General features: G+C 50.9%; 5 protein-coding genes across 5 annotated transcripts; 1 reads left to right on the top strand and 4 right to left on the bottom strand.

Annotated features, from left to right (window-relative positions):
• Positions 1 to 5,376: 5,376 nt before the first annotated feature.
• Positions 5,377 to 5,866, bottom strand: PODANS_3_5140 (uncharacterized protein; the record flags this gene model as incomplete). The annotated part of the gene is made up of 2 exons (XM_001909271.1): positions 5,377 to 5,378; positions 5,431 to 5,866. Coding segments are annotated over 2 exons (438 nt in total).
• Positions 5,867 to 8,143: 2,277 nt separating this feature from the next.
• On the bottom strand, positions 8,144 to 9,035 carry PODANS_3_5130 (uncharacterized protein; the record flags this gene model as incomplete). The annotated part of the gene is made up of 2 exons (XM_001909270.1): positions 8,144 to 8,823; positions 8,915 to 9,035. 2 exons carry the CDS (start codon positions 9,033 to 9,035, stop codon positions 8,144 to 8,146), a joined length of 801 nt encoding a protein of 266 aa, XP_001909305.1.
• A 2,874-nt stretch (positions 9,036 to 11,909) lies between these two features.
• PODANS_3_5124 (uncharacterized protein) lies at positions 11,910 to 13,287 on the bottom strand (the record flags this gene model as incomplete). The annotated part of the gene is made up of 2 exons (XM_001909269.1): positions 11,910 to 12,639; positions 12,854 to 13,287. The coding sequence occupies 2 exons, from the start codon at positions 13,285 to 13,287 to the stop codon at positions 11,910 to 11,912; spliced, it is 1,164 nt and encodes a 387-aa protein (XP_001909304.1).
• A 722-nt stretch (positions 13,288 to 14,009) lies between these two features.
• Positions 14,010 to 15,353, bottom strand: PODANS_3_5120 (uncharacterized protein; the record flags this gene model as incomplete). The annotated part of the gene is made up of 2 exons (XM_001909268.1): positions 14,010 to 14,370; positions 14,473 to 15,353. 2 exons carry the CDS (start codon positions 15,351 to 15,353, stop codon positions 14,010 to 14,012), a joined length of 1,242 nt encoding a protein of 413 aa, XP_001909303.1.
• A 4,012-nt stretch (positions 15,354 to 19,365) lies between these two features.
• On the top strand, positions 19,366 to 19,929 carry PODANS_3_5115 (uncharacterized protein; the record flags this gene model as incomplete). Its single annotated transcript, XM_001909267.1, has 1 exon — positions 19,366 to 19,929. One exon carries the CDS (start codon positions 19,366 to 19,368, stop codon positions 19,927 to 19,929), a length of 564 nt encoding a protein of 187 aa, XP_001909302.1.
• Positions 19,930 to 21,146: the final 1,217 nt, after the last annotated feature.

The following is a 21,146-nucleotide window of genomic DNA, read 5'->3' as shown; positions in this document are numbered from 1 at the left end:
CCACACCAGCCACACAACCTTGTTGAGATTACCCCTGAATGATCACACTGGCCACAACAAGACTAATATTGGGTCAATTTCTATGGGAGTTATACCAAAATGTAGCTCAATCACTGTCAGAGTCAGACATTGCATCTGCTTCTCGCTTGCGCCTGGTTTGAACCCGATGACGTGCGCTGCGCCGCACAGGCTGGGCTGGCTCTGGCTGCTCCACATCCTCCTTGGCTACCACTTCTTCCTCCACCACCCTCCCTTCAATGCGGGCCTCTTCCAGTTCACAGAGCCTCACAAACTTGGAATTCGAGTTTTCTCTATTCAACTTGCGCCTTTTTCTTGCCTCCTGGGCCTTCTGGGCGTTCTGTTGGTGCCTTGCCGCATCAGCTTTGTGGATGGATGCCTCAGATCTCAGTGTGAGTATAGTACTGGTGAGAGTCCTTGCCGCAAGCCGTTTTCCGGCCGGCGTATAGTTCTTGAGTAGGTCCCTGACCTTCTTGGCCACCTGGGAATCCCCCACGGTATGGAAAGTAGGTGTTTTTGAAGAGAGATCCAACGGCACCACAGGGACTACCACCTGGCTTGAAAAGAGCGGTTTGCGCCTACGTATGGGCCATAATGTTGCTCCTGTAGTACCGGATTATAAAGTCATTAGTAGTATGTGAGCCATGGCTATTATAAATAAGAAGACGGGGTTCTAATGGATCCTTAGGTTCAGTCCTTGGTATAAAAACCTCTTTAAGCCAACCAACAGTAAGGTTATTGCTGATCCAACCATTCTCTGATACAGCCATATACCAGTCCTTGTTTAATTGGTCCTTAAACCATTGCTTTTGAAGGTCTTTGCCTTTAAAGATAACTCCGGGGGGGAGGACTCTCCCGTCTTATAAGATACACTTAAGTATAGTGGTCCAGGTCCTTCTTCCGTTCTGTTTAACGTATATAGACTTCTTATCCCGCTTCGAAGACCCAATAACTAAGCCGTTTTTTCCCTGGCCTTCCATTATACCTACCTCATCGTGGTTATACCTGTGCCTAGGCTTAATCCAGTTAACGGTGGAATACAGGTTAAAGAACTTATTGATATTCTCCAGGGTGGCTTCGTTGACTCTGGCGTAGTCAATTTTCTTTCCAACCTTTGTTTTAATATCAGGATAACGGCCAATGAAGTGGGATACCCAGTGCTTGCTAAGGGGGTTGGGATCGCCTTGTTTAGCCAGTAAACTGGCCGCTAAAGCTTTTACATTGGTATGGGTGGGAGCGTAGCCAAGGCTTTCCTGACGAAGGATCCATTGAAAAATGAGGTCTTCTTGGCCGTGAGAAAGTCGCTGTTGGTTTTCATGGGCAAGGTTCCTTGGTAGGGTACCATCAATGCGGTGCTTCAGGGTGGAACGTGGAATCCCGTGCTTGTTGGACGCTTTTCGCTGGCTTATACCAGCGGCAATGTCTTTCTGGGCATTTTTAATATCCTCCTCGGTATATTTGGCCATTGTTGGGTACCTGGAGCAAAAAAAAGCAAAAGAAAAGCTTCATTTTTGGTCTCTGTGGGTGGAATATAAAGTGTGTGTTGATATCGGGGGGCTTTCGGAGGTCCAGGGTTGTGGAGGGTTTAATGTGGGTAGATGGCTTGGGTAGTTCAAACCTACCTGGGCCACATCCATATGTGGTCCACTTCCTTGTCATCCAACCTAAAACCTATGTCGGCCTAAAATCCACCCTTGCCCTCTCCCTCTTACACCAACATTACCCTGTCTTATCATCCCCCGTCCAAGACCTTAATGGCAATGCAGGGGCGTCAGATATCCTCAAAATCACGCAGGGCCGACGACAACCAGATATCCTCATGATTGAAAAGCTGGCGGTTATCCTCGTTCGGACAATGATACTCGCCTATATCATGATTCTCAATCTCATTGGCGACTCCATCGACGTTGGCTTCGAACACTTGATTCGCCTCCTCGTGATTCCCGGCGTTATTCTCAATCTCAGCTCCATCATCGTTGCCCTCCAAGCACGGAACTGCCTCCTCGTTGTTCTGACCGTCATTCTGAATCTCGACTTCGTTCTGCCCCTCTTGGGCCACTTTCCTAATCGTGTAGTTCCCATTATTGAACCACAGGTCAATGAAGGTAGGTTGGGATGGCCGAGTGGGATTCTTATTGAAGTTGAGGGTAGTTCAACATTTGGATTACAAGGAGGGAAGCTATTTTGTGTCTCTCCTGCGCAGGGAGCCGTTGGTGTTATTAACATAGTATCCGACTCGGCCCACAAAATGGAAGTTGTGAAAGGTATCGTCAGGCTCTATATATTAACCTTTTAAACAAGAACATTAATGATATGAGTAAGACTTGTTATTACACTATACAATACAACCAACAGAGTTCTTAAAACTCCCTATCTGTATAAAAACCATTCTTCCCCTCACTGTCTTACACCACCATGACATTGATATGCTGCTCAACTCCGTCACTCCCCTCCTCGATCCGATTCTCAGCCTCGTTCTGCGCCCCATCTGCCTGCACAATCTCATCCCCATTATTGTCCTGAACAGCGACAGGAGCAACATCCGGAGCGTTCCTTCTGGCATTCTGCTTCCTCTCCCTCCTTGGCTGACCGGCCTTCCTCTTCAAGCTGAGATGGTGGTCCCCCCACCGCTTCCGCCGTGGACGCGGCGGCCGCCCAGGCCATCTTCCAGTATAGTCTAGCTCGCTGGCGGTAGGTGGCAGATTGTCAACCTCTTCCTGCGTGAGTCTCTTTCTCTTCTGCATTGGGCGAGCAGCGGCTGGGGCTGGAGCGGGAATTCCAAGGGCAGGTTGGGCGTTGAGCAGGCTCTTGATTGAGAGCTGGTGGTTGGATAGCGGCGGGGAATTGGGCACTGACAGGCTCTTGAAGATGAGGGCTCGCAACATGAGCGGCGGGTTCGTTCACAGGAGCGGGCGGGAAGCCAGGAGCTGGGGCGAGGCCAGGCGCAGGCTGAAAGTTGAAGGCGAGGGTCGGGTCAAAGTTGAAGGCAGGGGGAAGTTGAAGGTGAAGAACAGGCGCAACAGGGACGAAGCCGGGCGCGAGTTCCGGGTTGGGAATGAAGGGATAACCGGGCTGGAAGGTCGGGTCGAGCTCTAAGTTGGGCAGGGCTGGGTTGAAGAACTGATTCACAACCGGGTTGCGTGCCTGATTGAAGACGGGAGCCTGTCCGAAGACGGCATCCGGAGCGAAGATAGGGTTGTTTCCGGGTAAGGGCATGGCAGCGGGTATAGGAGCGGCAAAGTTGAAGTCATTTTGCGCATCAGGAAAGGTCGTTCTAGTACTGTTACTGAACTGGAGCATCGTGGTGATTGGCCTGCTGGACCTCGTCGTCTCCAAACGTGAGAAATGTACCGTCATTGATAGTACTGTCGAATAATGTTAGTTTACTTGCTCAAGTCGATTTATCTCATTGTTTGATTGTGAGGCGTGAAAGGTTGCCAGATTGACACTGTGAGAAAGTCGATTGGGTGACCACTTGACCACAGAAGCTTAAGAAAGAAAAACCTTCTCATCTTCGCGAGTTTCAAAAAGGAAATCGTATGGAGTGAGGGTAGAAGACTTACTTGGGATCGCCAGCCGCCTCATCCATGGGGAACTGAACCCCCAACTGGTCGTTCAACCCCGGAAAATCGTTATTGGGGACTTCCGGGTTCATCTTGAACTATTTTTGCTTGGAAAGTCGAGTAGTCGATATCAAGAGACGAAATATCGTGATGAAGGAGGGGTGAATAGTAGGCTTCTGCTTGTGCTCTGTGGAGGATGGCCAACACGGATTGATGGGTGAAGATCTCCCAGATCAGTGTGGTCGGCCTGAAGGAAGAGGAAGAGAGAGAGAGAGAGAGAGAGAGAGCAAAATTCGACAGGACAAAATAAAGCAGCAGAAAAGTATGTGGGTGCCAGAGCAATCACCAGCGGCCTCGAAAGTCAGGCCCAAAAAGTTGGCAGCGCGCCTCCGGGAGCAGAGCTCCCTATCCACAGTTGAACAGTACGTTGTAGCGGAGCCTTCGCGTCCATACGCATCCATACGAGTTACTACATCAGCATGATATCTATAAGACCCCCTTCCATGATCAATCTGGCGGTGATGTTTCTGTGACCAACCATGCAGCTGGGCACTTGCCAATCCTCGCCGAACGCCAAATCTTTTCTGAACCTCTCCCAACTGCGTAACACTCTCATTCCCATGGCCACTCCCTAAACCTCTGTGCTGCTCAAGCTATCCTGAGGTCCACGACATGAAATTTTACCACTGCTGTCCCAATCTATCGATGTTAACAAGGTGGTACTTACAGGCAAAAGCAACGTGCTGTTGACACGGCAAAGTTATAGTCAATTCCCATCAACACATACAGAATGCTGTACACCATATATATATATATATATTACACAGCCTCTGCTTAATCAGCAAAACACAACGCCTCTTCTCCTCACACCGATCAACATCGCTGCCCAATACGACCCTCTCTCTTTCCAATCAGAAAGATACCATTTCATATCGGTGGGGGAATTTTCAGACACGCCGTGATTGCTACTGACCCACGTGTAGTTTCAAAACCGGTGTCGGCGTATCGCGGCAACAAAATCAGGTGACACATGTATAAAAGAAAGAGAAATTCTAGGGGGGGGGGCCATTACCCCCCATACCTCAACATACCTTTCCCATCCCACCCATTCATTTCCATTATCATCAACATCGCGGTGCATATTCTACCTTATAAATTACAGTGTAAATTTATGCTTGGAAGTGATGTGGCTAATATACTGCCGTGGTGTTGATGCCCGATGCCCACGCGCCAATGCAAGCCTTCAGCCTCACACCACCTTACCCAGGGCTTCAATTGCCAGGCCTTCCGCAAAGGCTTCCATTACAAAGGCTTTAATTATAAAGGCTTCAATCACAAGGCTTTAATTGCAAAGGTGTAAGCGTTGATGTAGTTGATGATGTCTAAGGCTCAGGGACTATATACAACCCCATGTGTGGTAATGTCCCCCTAGAAAAAAGGTATTGCCCCCCTAGAATTTCTCAAAGGAAAAGACCCCTCAACTATTCCTGAATAGAAATAGCATCCCACACTTCCGGTGCCAGGCTAGGACACAAAAAGTCTCGTCTCAAAATCTCTGCCACTGTGACCCCACAAACCCTTGGTACGTGTGAACAACACTCAGCAAACACAAAACGCCCCGTCCCAATGTCTTCTCTTCCATCCTTGACCCCACGATACAAACATCCACAGTCCCCACAGTCCTTGGCAAACCCCCTTCCCCTACTCCATAGCATCGTTCAGGGCAGCCATCCTCCTTTGAAAGACCTCCTCAGACATAAACTCGGGATGAGTACCCTATCGGATTGGTTCAACTTCCTTGCTCGAAATCAGAAGCTGAGTGTAATTCTTCTCAGGTAAAACGACTTACACCTGGTGAGATCTAATCTCCGCACAACAGCCTCCGCTCCCTCGTCTGGATCCATCCGGCGCACAGCATGCCCAACACCCTCTTCACCCCGCAGATTCCTCTCCAACGCCGCATGACCCTCTCGAGGCATCTCAGGTTCGTCACTCAAGTCCCAACCGGCTCGCTGCTCATGGCCTCCTTCCTCACTGCCTCCAGCCGCCTCTTCTTCCGCTTTCTCAGCCTTCCATCGAGTGAATTCCTTCAGGAAGTCACTGACGGAAACAGTTTGCTCCCTTCTTCTTGCATCCATCGCCTCCTCCTGCGCGATCATCTCTTTCTCCTTCGCGGCCAGCGCTTCCTTCACTTCCTCTGCTTCCTTCAGTTCCTCTAGTGACATTCGGCTAGAGTCAATCTTTGTGGCCTTCGGCCGGGAGTTGCGAGCTTGTTCCGCTGCCATCGTAGTTCGAGTTCTTTCTTTCTTCCAGGAGGGGAGGGCGTGGAGCCGTTCTAGGACTGCGGCGGGAGTCAGCGGGACACCTCGCAGAGGGCGGTTATTGTAAGGGTTTGTTAGGTTGATGCAGGGATGGCACCGGGATTGATTGAATCAAGGCAGGTGTATGAGCACCTCTAGGGGTAGAGAGGCGCCTGATACGGGGCTTGTCCAATCGATGGGAACTCAACTGTAAGACATGGTTGAATCGACTGACAAAGAGAGGAAAAGAAAGAAGGTCCGCTGAAAGGGAGCCGACTCCCTTAAATACATGCGGAAAAGAATGAAAACCTTGACGGAGCACCGGCCCGTGGGAAAGCCACCCGGAAAGCAAAACCCCTTAGATGGCGTCATGCCCTAACCTTATACCACCCAAGGCCCTTGGCCCATAACAGCCACCGACGCGGGTGAACTTGAGACTGAACAGTCGGCTCAACCCCAGACGGGGGGGCGGCGGCTCTCCGAGGTGAAAGGTGTATGCTCGCTGAGCTGTAAGACGACGAGGCTAGGCTACATTGGGATGCTCAACACCCGAAGGGACAACAGGGAACATGCCCTGCAAAACACTCGCGCTGCATGGGATAGCAGCAGCAAAGCTTTCCCAGCAAGCGGGGTGGTTTGAATCATAATTGAAGGAGGAAGCGCTCCCATTTGCCTATTCCAACTTCCCCCACTCCTCCCGCAGGATATACGGTCTGTCGAACCCAGCTCAAATCCCCCTCTGTCAGGTCCTGGATTTTCGGTGTAGGTCATCAGATGAATCAGCTCCCTTTATGTCTCATTGGCCCTCTCCTACCACTTGTCTCAAACAAACATGGGCCCTGTCAAAAACGCGAGATCTTCCTCGGTCAGATCTTGGCTGTCCTGACCGTGATTGTCATGAGCTGAAGGGGTCCTCATTGGCTCTGGAAGCTCATCCTCTGTCACACCCCCCAACTGAGAATGTCTTCTTGTCCCGTCCGGGGCGCCAGGTTGGCCTCAGGGGCACGTCTCCAGCTCACCTCCATTGTGGATTCATCGGCCCTGTCCGATGCGTGACCTTCGCCAGCCTGAGCGGCCTGGGCGGCCTCAGCCGGATACTCTATAATATGCTGTTGTGCATCCGTGTACTTCTTTCACTTTCGTTCCGCCTCTTTCTTCACCCCAAGTGCCTCTTCTTTTGATAGCCCATGTGAGGAATTGAGGGTCAGAGATATGAGGGCAAATGATGGGTGAGGCCTATTGGCCATGTAGATACAAAGGAAAAGGGGTCTCAAATGAGCGTAAAAATTTATGAAATGTATATCCCAACAATCCCTAGAAGGACTGAAACACCGGGATACGGGCCGAAACTACTCTCCTACATCTAGTGTTCTTGCATGAAGCCATCAGCGTACATCAATTCCATCAGGGTGGTGTCCCTTGTTGAGGCTGGCGCCTTCCAAGGACCGGACCAAAAAAAAAAAGAAAAAAAAAAGGGTTGTTCCATCTCGAAGAAATCGCCAACTTATAAGTTTGGAATAAATAGAGGATAGCCGTCACCGGCAGAGTGTGTATCAAGAGAGATATTATATACGATAGAAGGCGCGATGATTCGTCCATAATCAACAGGATCAATGAAGCCCTAGTAAATACTATCATTAATCCCACATGAAACATACACTGTCTACATGTCCGGCGTGGCTAACGCTAGGGGGCACGATGAACTCTCCCCCTTAATCAACCCCAATAAAAAGCGCCACCAAACACGTCTGCCGTGTGCAAAACCGTTGAAAATGGGCCTCCGGAGCAAGTAGAGGCATAGTAACCTTGTCGATGCTTTCCTGAGAAGGCTCGGACGTCTCGTTGACCTCAGGGACATCCCCTGGTCAAGGCAAAAAGAGCATCCTCCAGCCTGCAAAGGTGTCAGTCCCCACAATGAGAGCCACAAGTGATATATAGTTAAAATCAATGACAACTGATTAACATTAAAAATACGGCCGCGAGGAAACTGTCAAAGTCATAAATCGAATGCACTTAGCTAAAGAGAAGCCCTTGGACCCCATCGTCTCGACCCATCCGAGGCCAAATCAAAGGCTTTCATAAGTCGGCATGACTGCAATATCTCCCTCTCCTTTCCATCCCATCGGTCCAGATTATCCGTCACTCCTCACACTTAAACCCGTACTTGTAATGCCGCAGCCGCAGCCGGCCATCGAGCAGCTGCGGTAGTTGACAATAACCCGCAGCGTATACACGATGAGCGCCACGAGCACGACATACAATTCACTCGCCACCAACAGAGAGAATCCCGTCCTCCCAAAAGCAATACTGGGTGTCTTCATAACCTTTGGCAAGGTCATCCACCTCACACTCAACGCCAAACTTGAGCTGCTCGTCCGTCAGAGGTTCCTGGACTTCATTGGTCATCATCTCAAGGTCGACAACCATAACCTTGCCGTCAGTCAGATGGAAGTTATCCAGCTTGGCATCATCCTGCAACACCCCGAAGCGAGAAAGCGCGGTAAGCGCCTGGCGGACCAAGCGGCGGAACTCGTCCAGCTCCAGCATGCCCCCTTCAGGCGCAGCCAGGCATGCACCACCAATGTACGACATGAGAAGCGCTGGCGTGTTGTCGTAGTGGAGTTCGCCAAAGAGCCTTGGAACAATAATTCCCTGTAACGGATGCAGTTTCGCGTAAGCCGCTTTCTCGGCTTCAAACTCCTCCTCCCAGTTCTTCTTCTGCTTTTTGAGGATAAGCTGCGAAGGAAGAGTCCACTCGGGAAAGAGCGACTCGAACCAGGCCTGTATTGCGCATGGTAGATAGCCAAGTACCGTTAGTAGAATGGACTGCAGGAAGCTGGCCTGCAGGCGAAGACGGAGGACGTTGGAGTGCACGTGGTTGACCCGAGTAGCGGTCGCGGTGAGGATGCGCGTCCGAAAGCGGAACCTCTTACTCGTTGTTACTTAAAGGAAGAGGGAATAAAAGGAGAAGTGCGTACAATCGTCTTTGGAGGCCATGTTGTAACGCGAAAATTCGGTCCTGGTTTTAGTGACCCGGGAGGCCGGCGAGGTTGAGGTGGGGGGGCACGGCGCGGCCGCCGGGCTTCGGCCCTGGCCGTGGCACTGCTGGAGGGTCGTTGTTGACGAAGATGATGGTTTTGGTCTTGTTATGCATATTGGAGGGGATAATGGGTCGTGAGGCACCGAAACTGAGAATCAAGCTTCGGTCAGGAGCGTCTTGAGAACAACAGCTTTGAAGGACGTGGAAGTTTGCCTGGGATGAAATGGCACAAAGGCAACGTTACCAGGGGGATTTGTTTCTTTTGGGGGGCTAGTCAGCTGTACCTATCCTCCGCCGGCTATCACCAACGCCCCATCCAGCACATTAGGTAGTGTCACATTCACCTTCCAATGAAGTATAGTTCTTCCTACTTTTCACGCGTTAGACATTTACGAGTCCGGGAGCCGGGTTAGAGAGCAGTACGCTGCAGGAAAATAGCTTGTCTTTTTGCTTTCCTGATTATCCGCCTCCAAAATGGTCGCTTTTGGTCTCCCTTGATGCAGCAGAAGGGAGATGAGACTCATCCCTGATACTCCCAGAGGCCACTGTCGGTCTCCCACGCGGCGAAATCCGGGTCCCCTTCATGCACTCACTTCATTGCTCCGGTGTAGACATCTACCACACGGAGCGTAGTGTGGCTGTTCACGCGCGGGATCACCCAGCAGTCCACCCGACAGTTTGCATCATCGATATCTGCTTTATTGATGGCCTGGGACTGAAGAAGGAGGAGCGTCTCACCGTCGAAGCAGTAGACCTGCGGGCACCGATATTTGGCGGCGTTCCTGAGGTGTTTTGTCCAACCGTCAGTCACATGCGTCACTCATCTCCAAGGCCAGAGGGGACACCCACCGGCGGAGTTCTTTAGACAGCCTTTGCTGGCCTGGGATGGAGTTTATGTTGCCCCCTGCCAGGAGCCGGTGCTGATAAGGTTCCTTTTCATCTCGCCTATCGCGAGGACCGTCTTTGTCTGTCCATCCTTCACGCAATAGATCGAGTCGACCTCCTCGGGGATGCTGTCCTCCTCGACGATGGTGTGCACGATGAGGTTCCCGATGGCGGGATAGCGCCGCGCCCAGGCCTTGTCGCTCTGCGTGACGTACCTGGGTTGTGGGCCGGATTCATGGGATGCTCTTGCAGAAGCCGATCCACAGTGATAGGGTCGCCCATGACGCTGGCTAGGTGGATGGCGTTGATGCGTGCGGAAGGGAGGAGGTCGGGTCTGCGTGGGGACTTGGGAGAAGGAATCGTGCATCTCGAGCGATGGGCCTCACTCTTTATGTACAGACATCGCCGACATGACCCAGTGAAACAGTCGAGTCTACACAGTAGACGATGCAAGTGTTGGGCGGCAACCTGCGAGCCTTATCTGCGTGGCCACAGACGCAGCAGGGATGGGGAGGGCAGACTTAGGCCAATAGGTTAGTGAGGAGGTATTCTAGCATATGCAAAGAAGCTTTTGTCGGATGCGGGCAAGGCCTTCCTGGATGTAACGTTGCTAATACTCTAGAGAGGCAACGACAAGGGAAAAGCTTCAAAATCGCGGGTTGAATCTCCAGCCTTCGTTCAACTTGTTGCAGCCTGCCAGGAAGAGAGGAGAAGAAGGACAGGAAGAATTGCTGAGGACAAAAGAGTAGAAGCATTGGCTGAAACCAATCGTTGAGAACAAGTGACATGCCGTCTTGCCAGGCCCACAGGGCAGAATACCTCTTGTGCCTAAGGCATCTTTGGGACAGGTTACCTACCCTGTTTCGTCCAAGGTTATTCCCCTGATGATTGATATAGCTACAAGTTAGCTGTTTTAGGCTCTATATCCTCTTAAAGCTAATCCAGTGGCCCTAGTCAATCCCATCCTTTTGCTCCTTGCCTTTCTCCCCATCATTTTCTTGGCGAGCCCTATCCACAGTAAGCAATGAGGCGTTGCTGTGAAGAGGGACATTGCTAGAAACAACATCGTTGCCGACAATGGGGTCATTGCCGATAGAATATGGGTTGGCAAGATTAGGAGCTCCGTGGACAATAGGGGCGTTGTTGGTAATCGGGTAATTCCAAGCAATGGCAGCGCCTTCAGCAGGGTAGTTCTAATATCCTGGAAGTCGTAGCGAAGTAGGCAAATCGCAAATGCAAGTGTTGACTTTTGAGATCGCAGCTTATGAGACATGCAAATATGAGATACGACTCTGTCGCCTGGTGCAGGAGAGAGAAGAAAGACCGACCAGTTGCAACACGGGAGCGTCAACTTACACGACTTTCAGCACGATCTCCATGCGTCGATGCAATCCAACGCCTTCTTGACTAGAGCACTGAGAAAATAGAGAGAGGTATTCAAATTACATCTATGTACATATATTCAAAAATTAAGCAGACCTATGAGGACCCGACGTTAACATGCGCCAGAGAACCTGTCCCTCACCCGCTCCCATTGAGTGAGAGGTCCGCAACACACCAAAGACATCGCTTGAGGTCTAACACATCTCAAGACCACCGCGCTCATACATAGAGATCTGCATGTGCTGCAGAAAGTCCAGTCATGCCTGACTCCATACCTTTCATCGCATTCCAGGTTGTCATTCATCGCCATACCAAATATCAAGCCAATCATGAAAAACACAAAGAAACACAATAAAAACGAAGCAGATTCACATCCTACAGAGGATACAATAAACAATCATCCCATTGACCTCAACTCAAACACTACTCCACAATGCTAACAATCAAAACCTCATTTCGTCAGTCTCGGCCCCCCCTGACCGTTCCCCTGCCAAGCTTTACCAACAAAACATGAACAAGCCCTTGTGCTTAGTCATCCGCCACCAACATCCGGCTCCACTGTTGACGTCCTCCCAACGCGAGGCGGCGAGGGTAATCCCAAAGACACCATCTTACATCCTCTGGTGCAGTGGTTTCCGTCAGGAATCAACCCCCAATCCGCCGCAACATCTTCACTGCGCCGAACCTCATCACCCCCTCGGTAAAGTCAGCCAATCAGCTTCAAGCCTCTTGTGTACGAGAAAAGGTCCTCGCAACCCTCCAGTGAATCTCGTGCATCAAATGTTCAATCTGTGAGATGGAGGCAGCATCTCGGTTACCCAACGGTCCCCCCACAAACCGCAGGCCCAAAACGCGTCCGGTGCGCCATGCTTCGGTGTAAAGAAGATAATGTAGGGTTTTGATACTTGCCCGTTGGAAAGCATGATAAGGCTCGTTGAACTCGGGTTCTCGAAGGATTCTCTCAGCAATCAACCTCGCCAGGAATCTGCATCGCGCTTGTGCTAACTCCCTGCCCATTGCCACGGGGGTAAGCTGTTTCCCGAATGCGGTATTTTGCGGCAAGGCCTCGGTGGTTACCAGCATGGCTGCAGCTTCCGCCCCTCGGAATGCAGCTTCCTTCATGGGATTCTGACCAGCTCGAGCCCCGGCCCCAGAAGACCCAGCGCCACTTGTGACGGGTTGGTTGATATTGTTGCTGTGGACTGGTTTGGCCTGCTGGTTGCCATCGGTTGGGGGAGTCTTTCGCTCGTTTTGGGCGACTGTGTCCTGAACAGCAGAATGCTCGCGGTGCAAGGGCTCGCTGACTGCGGTCAGGTCTGACTGTGGGGTTGCAACAGCTGGATTTTGAACTTGCTGGGGCAAGATGAGCTGCTGCTGATCCATCGGACCAATGTCTGCCTCAGGTGATAACAGGATCGAAATGGGAAGGCCCAAGCCATGCATCTCAATGCTTGATGAACATAATTATATGCTGACATCTTATGCACACCTCACACGGACATGATAACCAATGTCCCAAGTGTTTAAAATCAGGATTCGTATCCGCTATGACAGGGGTTTCCGAGAGAGTCTGATGCAATTCCTCGAATCCCACACCACAAGACTCCAATCTCAGGTGTCCTACTAGGTAAAACACCCCTCTACCTCCTACCAACTCAACCCACCTCGTGACCCTCCTAAGCACCGGCATACCATCAACCCGCGGCCAACCCCCCCCCCTCGCCTCCTCCGCAAACTTGATATTCTGATCATCACAAAACCACGGACACCACACAAAGTTATCTGGCACCTCCGCCGACTTCACCTTCTTGAACTTGTGGACCAAGTCGGTGAGCTTGTGCATATCTTCCTTATTCCCCGCGAGGAACCCTCCAGCCCTGGTGTGTGCTTCATTATGAGTCCTATAGCCAGACTTGACTGACCACCATTCGTTGGTTACAAAGCGGTAGTAACTGAAATCTTTGGGAGTGTCTTGGTCTGGGGCTTCCGTTTTGATCAAGGTCTTCTGCTGGTTCTGCTGAGGCATGGTTGAGTATGTGAGAGCTGAGGGTGTCTGCTGTGGCTGTCGGTGATAAATCCGTTGTGGCGGTCGAGACATCCCGGTATTCAGGGATTGGTGATGACATGGTGGACGGCGTGAGGTCTTGTGTCATCTGCTGTTGTTGGTGACCTATGGGAATGGCCCCAGTCAGGTACCTACCTACCCATCATTCTGTCTCTCGTGGATGACGGGAAGGCACCGTCATAGTCAACGCTTGAGTCATGTCAAGAAATGGAGTCTTTGAATGCCCCTGTTGATCCCGACGCCTCTGTCGGGTGATGGCTGCGGCTGGCAACAGCTGCCTAAGTGGTAGGCGCAGCGTTAGGAGTTTGACTACAGGTAGGTACCTACTTATAAGCACCACAGCGGCAACAGCGAAGTAGACGGTGAATTCAAAGAGGAAGATCTGGAGCTTAAGGGCTACTACCAAAACCTCCTATGCCACGAGGTAGGCATCCCCTCGAACGATTCCATGGCGGAGTGCAAAGGGGATCTGAATAACACCCTCGTCAACATTGTGGACCTGGTCGACGCTCGGCGGATGGCAAGAAAGTTGAGGTGTGGAATGACTTTGGGGCCTTCCGCGACTACACCTCCACAATGAACACTGTATCGACGCACGCGACTGAAAGAAGGATGGAGGGTTTTTGGCATCATTAGTGCGGCGTCTTCGTATCTATAATCCGTGTACACTCATTTGATATCCGCAAGCGAACGTTTTGGAAACTCGAGGCTCAAGGCATAGGAGCCAAAAGGGTAAAACAAAAACCAGACAGCTATCAACTCTCCGTTGCTTTGTAGTCCGCCACTGGCCCGGATTGACGCGGGTCAGTATTTTCCATAGGGCAAGATGAGCAGATTCCTCCCCGGGGCTCCAAGTCAAGAGCTAAAGGGTTGTGAGAACACAGTCCCCTGTAATTGAACCGCTGCGTGTGAACCCAGGGGGACAGGGAGTGGAGACGACGGTGTTGCCCCGCGCGGTCAGTCACGCCAGCCGACTCGGTCTCTGTGAGCGCCCCAAACAAGATAGTAAAGATTGCCTCGGCAAATACCACGAGCTCTCGTGCTTTGGTTATATCCCCAATTTCGGAAGACGCCGGCTCCATTACAAGGAGAGTAGCAAAATGTCCAGTGATACGGCTTAAGCCACGTTGTTTGATCCGGTCACTGAGACGAGGGCCGCTCTCCTAATAACGTCCCTCACGATGCTGAAGCGCTCTCCCAGACAATCCATGGGCATACTTGGTGGCTGAACCAATGTAGACGTAGTCCTCTACTCGAAGCGGGTTAAGGCCGGAGCCCCGGCCACGCTTGAGAACCCACGCATAGACCCCGAACAAGCTGGTATCCTGCCAAGCCAAGCTCCTCCAATCTGCAGCTGTGGGCGGCCTGGGGGCGGCCAAGATGTGCTTCACCGGTGTCGGAATTAACGCGAGAATGGTTGCCACCCAAGCTTCTGCCGATTTGGCGCTTAAGATGGTTCTCCAATGGGTTGTAACGTCGCCCTCCTCCAGCAGTCGGTCGATGATTTGGCACATTCGTGCCTCGAGGATGGATTGCTTTTCCTTTCCGAGATCTTTGTCCAAAAGCGCTGCCGAGAAAGAAACGGCGTCGTTTCCCAGTTCCGCACTCTTTTCCTTTGCCATCAACCGTAACTGGTATTTAACGGCTCCTGGTCCTCGACCGATTTGGCGTGCGATGGATTCGATGTCAATTCTTCGGCGGTTATTGGTGAGTTTGATTAGGTGTTCCTTCTCTTCATCCGACCATTTCCCACGTTTCCGCTTCCGCACCAGGCTCGCCAGCTCCTTATCTTCTTCCACCATAGCATCAAATACCATTCGGGGGCGCCGCGAGATATGATCCTCCAAGCGAAAGACATCAAAAAGCCCATAACCTTGCTGTAGAAGCCTTTGTATTTTTTCTCTCCCCGCCGGAGCGAAGGGGCCGTCTCCATCCTGTGGCATACCGGCTGTGTGACCAGTACGATGACGCTTTGTCATGTGGCCATGATTCCACCTTCCAAACGAGGGAGAAGCCAGCAAGGCAGTAGGCTTTCGAAATGATGCTGAGGAGATGTAACTCTCGCAGCCTAGTTGGAAAGCCTTTAGGAGGGATGGCATGTTTGAGGCTAGGGGGGGGGGGGTTGTCGAAGGCTGACGGGGCGCAACTACCTACCTACTGGTCGAACTTAAGACGGTCAGCGCATAACACGTGACTCATGCTTTCCAGGTATTGTGGTTGTGTAACCTCGCTGTGGCTGAAAGGCTGAACCTAAACATGCCCGGGCGTCTGTGTGCTCAGTTTAAAGAACACTAGCAAATGGCGTAAACGCCTATCTCTCAACAACTTGTGACTCCGATGATGTGAATCACCACCGGCCTGGCTCGCAGGGGAGATAAATATCTCTCCCGTCGCACATCCAACTGGGCACCTAGGTAGACCACAAGTCACAACTTTGAACTATCTTCTAGCGATGCCTCAGCTGCTAATGATCACATACTGCGCTATGAAATTCTCAGCTACGCCCCTCATCTGAATGCTCCCTTTCCACCATATGGTCAAGGCTGCGAAGCATGAACACTGGGAAGTGCGGAAGCGGTATACCAATCTGCTCATGGTTGTTCCGGAACGCTCGTTCAGCTAATCACTTGAAGTGGTCAGAGTTGCCCTCATGTCTGATTGAAGATCCTCCACAGCTTTCACCTCAAGGGCCAAGTTTAACAGGACGGTAGCCATCCCCCTCGAGATGGGGGTCGAATGAAGCCTGGTTTAAAGAAGTTGTCGGTGATAAGACACTGTTGAAAAAGCAGGGGCTTAACTTCAGATTGGCGTAATGAACGAGATCAAACATCAGCCATTCATCACCGGAACTCGGCTCAAGAAAAAGCCGATGCCATCGCAAGGAAGATGAGTCAGACGACAGACAAGGGAAATGACCACGAACTAAAAAAGAGAAAAGGTTGCGAGTTATTCGACATCTTTGATAAGAGAGGTAGGAATGAAGCTGATGTGATGGTTGAAGTGGTTGGATATTATGGGTGAAGTCGGTCGGTCGGTCGATACACGAGTTTCAGCCGGGTCGCTGCGGTCAGAGGGAGGAAGAGGAAGAGAAAATAAGAGCGCAAACTTCAGCGAGAAGTAATCCAGCAGCAGAAAATAAGTGGGGCGCCGGAGCGGTAACAGATAAGAGAGATGGAGGAAAAGGACAAGAGAGAAGATATTGCAGACGGTTTCCCTTGTTTGACCCCTTTTTCCACAAGACCATCAACCTCCATCTTCTAGCCCATAAGGTGTATCTTTCATATACCATCGACCTCTGACTGATGGCGGCTCACCTTCCAATACTGCAGTAGAAGACTGGCGGTGTTCCCTGTGCTCTGATGGCACACCTTTTGTCTCCTCGAAGGTTTCTCCATGCCCACGCTGACCCTTCTAAGTGCCAATAGCCAACTAATGCCACAACACTGGCCATTCCTGCATCCGCGCTCACCATCACATCTTCTTTCGACTCTGTGGTGTATCCAGAAGTTTGACGTCCCCCAACATTGACCCCTGAGTCGCGGGCAAATCAAACAACCTTGGAAGACAGGGGAAGATTAGGCTTACCAATCCCTACAGTTACCCCGAATCCCCTCAATATCTGGGATGCAGAGCTCATCATCGATATTGCTGAGGGGAGGTCAAGGGGTCAATCCTCACCGGTAATATCTTCCTTATCGTCAGGAACGTCCCTGTGAAGCTTCAACGCAAAGCAATCGGCCAGCAACTGCCGGGGGATCTCGGCAAACTCACTGGCTTCAGAAATCAACACGGAGGGGATGAGGACAGGCAGCTGCTGTCATTGAGGTTCCTCGCAGAGAGATGACGGCTTGGTCATATATGCGCAATTACTGATGCAAAAAGGCTCGTTTCGAAGAGTCGGGGCAGGTTGTGGATGATGATATGAACACCGCGCGAGATCAGGGTTTTAGACAAGATCCCCTCAATTATCGCATCACATCACTCAAGCAGGTTCCCAGCATGCCTGACTCTAGCCAGCTGGGTAACCGTGACAATGCCGTCAGTCAAGTAAGCCTTTCCCCCTCATCCCATCTTTCTTGAACTATTCGTTCCCATTATACAAAATCGACACCAGCATACAACCAATCAGACCCCTCACACCCTGAACAAGCGAAACGAATATGTCGACTTTCCCGAGAGAGATTCACGTGATAATGACAACGCCCAAGCTGAAAATGCTGAATAGTAGAGAACAAATCAATGAGGCTTTAGAACGAGCGTTTGCCCAACCGAACGAGTGGCCTTATTACGACGCGGCAAGAGACGAAGCCCGGGTAGCGAGAAAGTTATGGACTGATAAGTTTATCACAGCAGACACCACATGGGAGCAGGGCCTCTCGGACATGACGTTCATGGATAACGTCTAAAAGGAGGTCTCGCGACAGATCCAGGTGGATGAGGGAAGGGGGGGTTGGGTGTAGCTCTACGATTTGGAGTTGGGGAACGGGGGGTGGTAACTGTTAATTTTATTGGAGGTTTGGGGTTTTTTGAATAGTGTATCATCACTTTGTAGGATAATGGGACGGGCGAGTTTTGGCATGAGCTTCTGGGCATGGCTTCTTGATGATCACGATGTGTCCTGGGTGCCTTTCGCGCCTCTTTGACTCAAAGACCATGATGCTCATGCGTTTCCTGTTTGGCTTGGCTTGGTCAGACGTCGGTTTGGTTTGCCTGATGTGTTGACCACCAGAGTCATAGAACAGTCACCCAGCCTATATATCAACCGTTCGTTGGCCACTGCTACGATGGCCGGATTCATCACTTTTGGTGTCACTTGTGGCCTCGTCACCTCCTGATGGGAGAGTTTGTACGTTGGCGTTCGGGGTGATTTATACATTGATATGAAGTACCAGGCATTGAATGGGAGCTTGGGAAATGAGGATGAATTCGAATACCTTACGTTACCGCGGGGAAGGGGGTCTAGACCTCCACGGATCTTCAAGGATTAAGACAACTGCTAGAGGGCCTGTATCGCATGTAACCTACTGTAGGGAGTGTTGAATCAGGGGACCAGTTCGACATGATTTCTTATAAATGCTTTCTTGACACACGATGATCCCAAGCTTCTCGACACTCCACACGGAGAGGCAGGACTGTATCAAGGCTTGTATGATGTGTACAAACTCACGAGCATGGAAGGTCTCGGGGAGAGCTAGGTTATCTGACGGATACTGGATGCCGCACATTGCCGCCAACCTCCGAGGTGCAATCCCACAATACGTACAAGTCCTTAACAATAGTCCGCAATGGTCAACAATGGCAAGGAGCATTCTGTTTCGGGTCTACCAGCACAGGGCAACTGCCCGAGCGTGTCGTCGACGACGGCTGCTCTGGCATCACCAACCGTGGCATCGTTGCTAGCCACGGCTTTCTAAGCAACTCTCTTCGACTTTTGTCAGCCGTTATATTCCACTTCCCTCAACACTTCCTTGCGACTTTCGTGACAAAATACCTTCGACTCTCCGAAGAAAATATCTCCGATTGTCCTGAGCAATTCATTCGAATTTATGGAGAACTTACTCTTGGCTTTGCTTGGACCGTTACCACTGCTTTGCAGGTCAATACTTAGCCCTGTCCCCTGCGACAAAAGCAGCATATTAACATATCTGGGTTCAACAATACAGGCACCGGCGGTTCTGGTCTGCCCAAGTAAGTCGTTTGTCCCTATCATCTGAGCAACTTCCCCGCGTTTTTCCTTCATTTTCCTCAGGGTCAGGAAGTCAAATACCACCGGGCTTTTCTCTTTGAATTTCTATATTCACAAGATTATTTGATACTGTCACACATAATTCAAATCACAAATCCAATCAACATGAGAGTAATCAAGCTAAACAATCCTACCCAGTTACCCTCACGGTTTTTGCTACCTCTGGATACGACCAACCCCCCCCCCCCCTCCCCCCAGCGCGGACAATTCCCCAATGCCTCAAGTCAACCATCAGACCCCTGTCCCTAACCACCCTCAACCCATCAACGCGGAGAACCCATCAGCCCTGCAAGCTCAGCACCTCAACCTTCTCTCGTCAGTCAACGACGGCGCCCACTGAACTCCTCGAAAACATTCACAACACCATGCGTCTCCGCCAGCGCAACATGGAGACCGTTCAGTACCTCGAGTCTCAGGCTGAGGAGATTACCCCTGGTGTTCGGGTCCATAACGGCGCAACAGTCGACGAGCTGAACGCCGTCATTGTCCGGTTGAAGAAGCCTCTCGACAACGCCCTGGCGTCTGCTCGCGCTGCGGAGGCGCTTTTTGACGAAACTTCTCGCATGGTCGAGGGAGGGATGGCCATGCATGAGCAGATGAACAAGAACCAGCACGAAGCCAATGCCGCTGCGGATGAAGGGCACAACGAGCATGACGCTCCACAGCAGCGGCGGGAAGTTCAGCCACGCAGCACAGGGGTATATACCCGCAAGAATGAGCTCCTAGTTCTCCTTGAGGGTATGCACATTCCCGGCAGAATCCAGGGTTTAATTGATGCTTTGGGCCCTGAGCCCCCTGCTTGCTCAGAGATCAGCTTTGAGGGCATGGGCGATGTGGAGGCGGCGAGGAAACAGGCTTATTCCGAGAGGAAGAGCTACACGGATAAAATCTTACACATCAAAAAAAGAGATGGGCATTCCCTGTGGTAGGGCGAGTAAGCAGGAAAACCTTCCAGGTTGAGGAGGAGACTGATGGAGAGAGGACAGCGATGACTGGTTGTTGTAGAGTCGTGTAATAGATACCAAGGGGAGATGTACGATAGTGTAGAGATGGGGGGTTAATGGAAGGGAGTGTAGGATATTTGGTTTTCGTGCTGACTTGTTAGTACCTGTGATTGTTGTAGTGGTCCTCAAGGGTTTGTCATTGTTATTGTGAAGAGTGCTAGACACTCACTACATGCCTAGTTCTGATGATCTTAAGTATAAGATGCACAATTATCAAGATCTTCGCCTGATACCTATGGCTTTCTGATCACCCCGTGTAGAGGATCCAGCGTTCATATTGCGCGGAGCTTCTGGCATACATTGAGTGGGCAGACACTACACCCTACCCATAATGTGAGGCCTTCTTTTTGATTAGCTATATATACTTGAATTTCAGCTTTTTAACTTCCCAAAGCAGATCACCAACCTATCGCCGTCACTGAGGGAGAGCCCAGCGAGCCTTAAATCTCACAACGATAGACCTTGCAACCTCATCAACAGAATCCAAAAAAAAAGCTCCTGGCTCTTCGGTTGGGAATGTATATTCCCGGGGGTCAGAGCCCTCGGCTTGTTCGCTGGTCAATGACGATGGAATTGATGCTCTACAAGCTGCAGCAGCAAGGGCTGAGGCTCAAAGGGCCTGCAAAAGCTACAGCGATAAGATACTTCATATCAAGAGAGAAATGGCGATCGTACCCTCGCGAAGCACCAAACGCTAGGCGTTCCGGGACGAGGGAAATGGAAACTGAGAGAACTGGAGGGAGTAACGGCGAACAGTCGCCTGGTCTGTTCTGGAGAGCTGGGCACGGCGAGAGAAATGTTTGGCAGAGAAATTATGAAGGGCTTCGGTCTTTTTGGCATTTGACTAAGTGGTGTATGATTAGGTAAGGGAAGGAATGTATCATGGTTTAGTAATATGGGGGGTAATGGAGTGATGTGCAGAATGATTGGTTTTGATGTTGTCCGTCAATATCTGTGATTGTTGCATTCAGGGCTATCATTGACATGTTAAAGAGTTTTAGACATATTATACGAACCTATTCTTTCGATTACTTTATATAAAACGGACGCTTTTTAAGACACTTCGCCTGGTACCTCTGGGCTTTCATTGCCCGGGGTACATAACATAACCGGTTTGACCGAATAATAGGGTAAGCCAGAGC

Source organism: Podospora anserina, chromosome 3 (assembly GCF_000226545.1).
Source record: "Podospora anserina S mat+ genomic DNA chromosome 3, supercontig 2".
Lineage (NCBI taxonomy): Eukaryota > Fungi > Ascomycota > Sordariomycetes > Sordariales > Podosporaceae > Podospora > Podospora anserina.
Note: the sequence above shows the minus strand (reverse complement) of the source record. Positions and strands in the feature narration are given on the sequence as shown.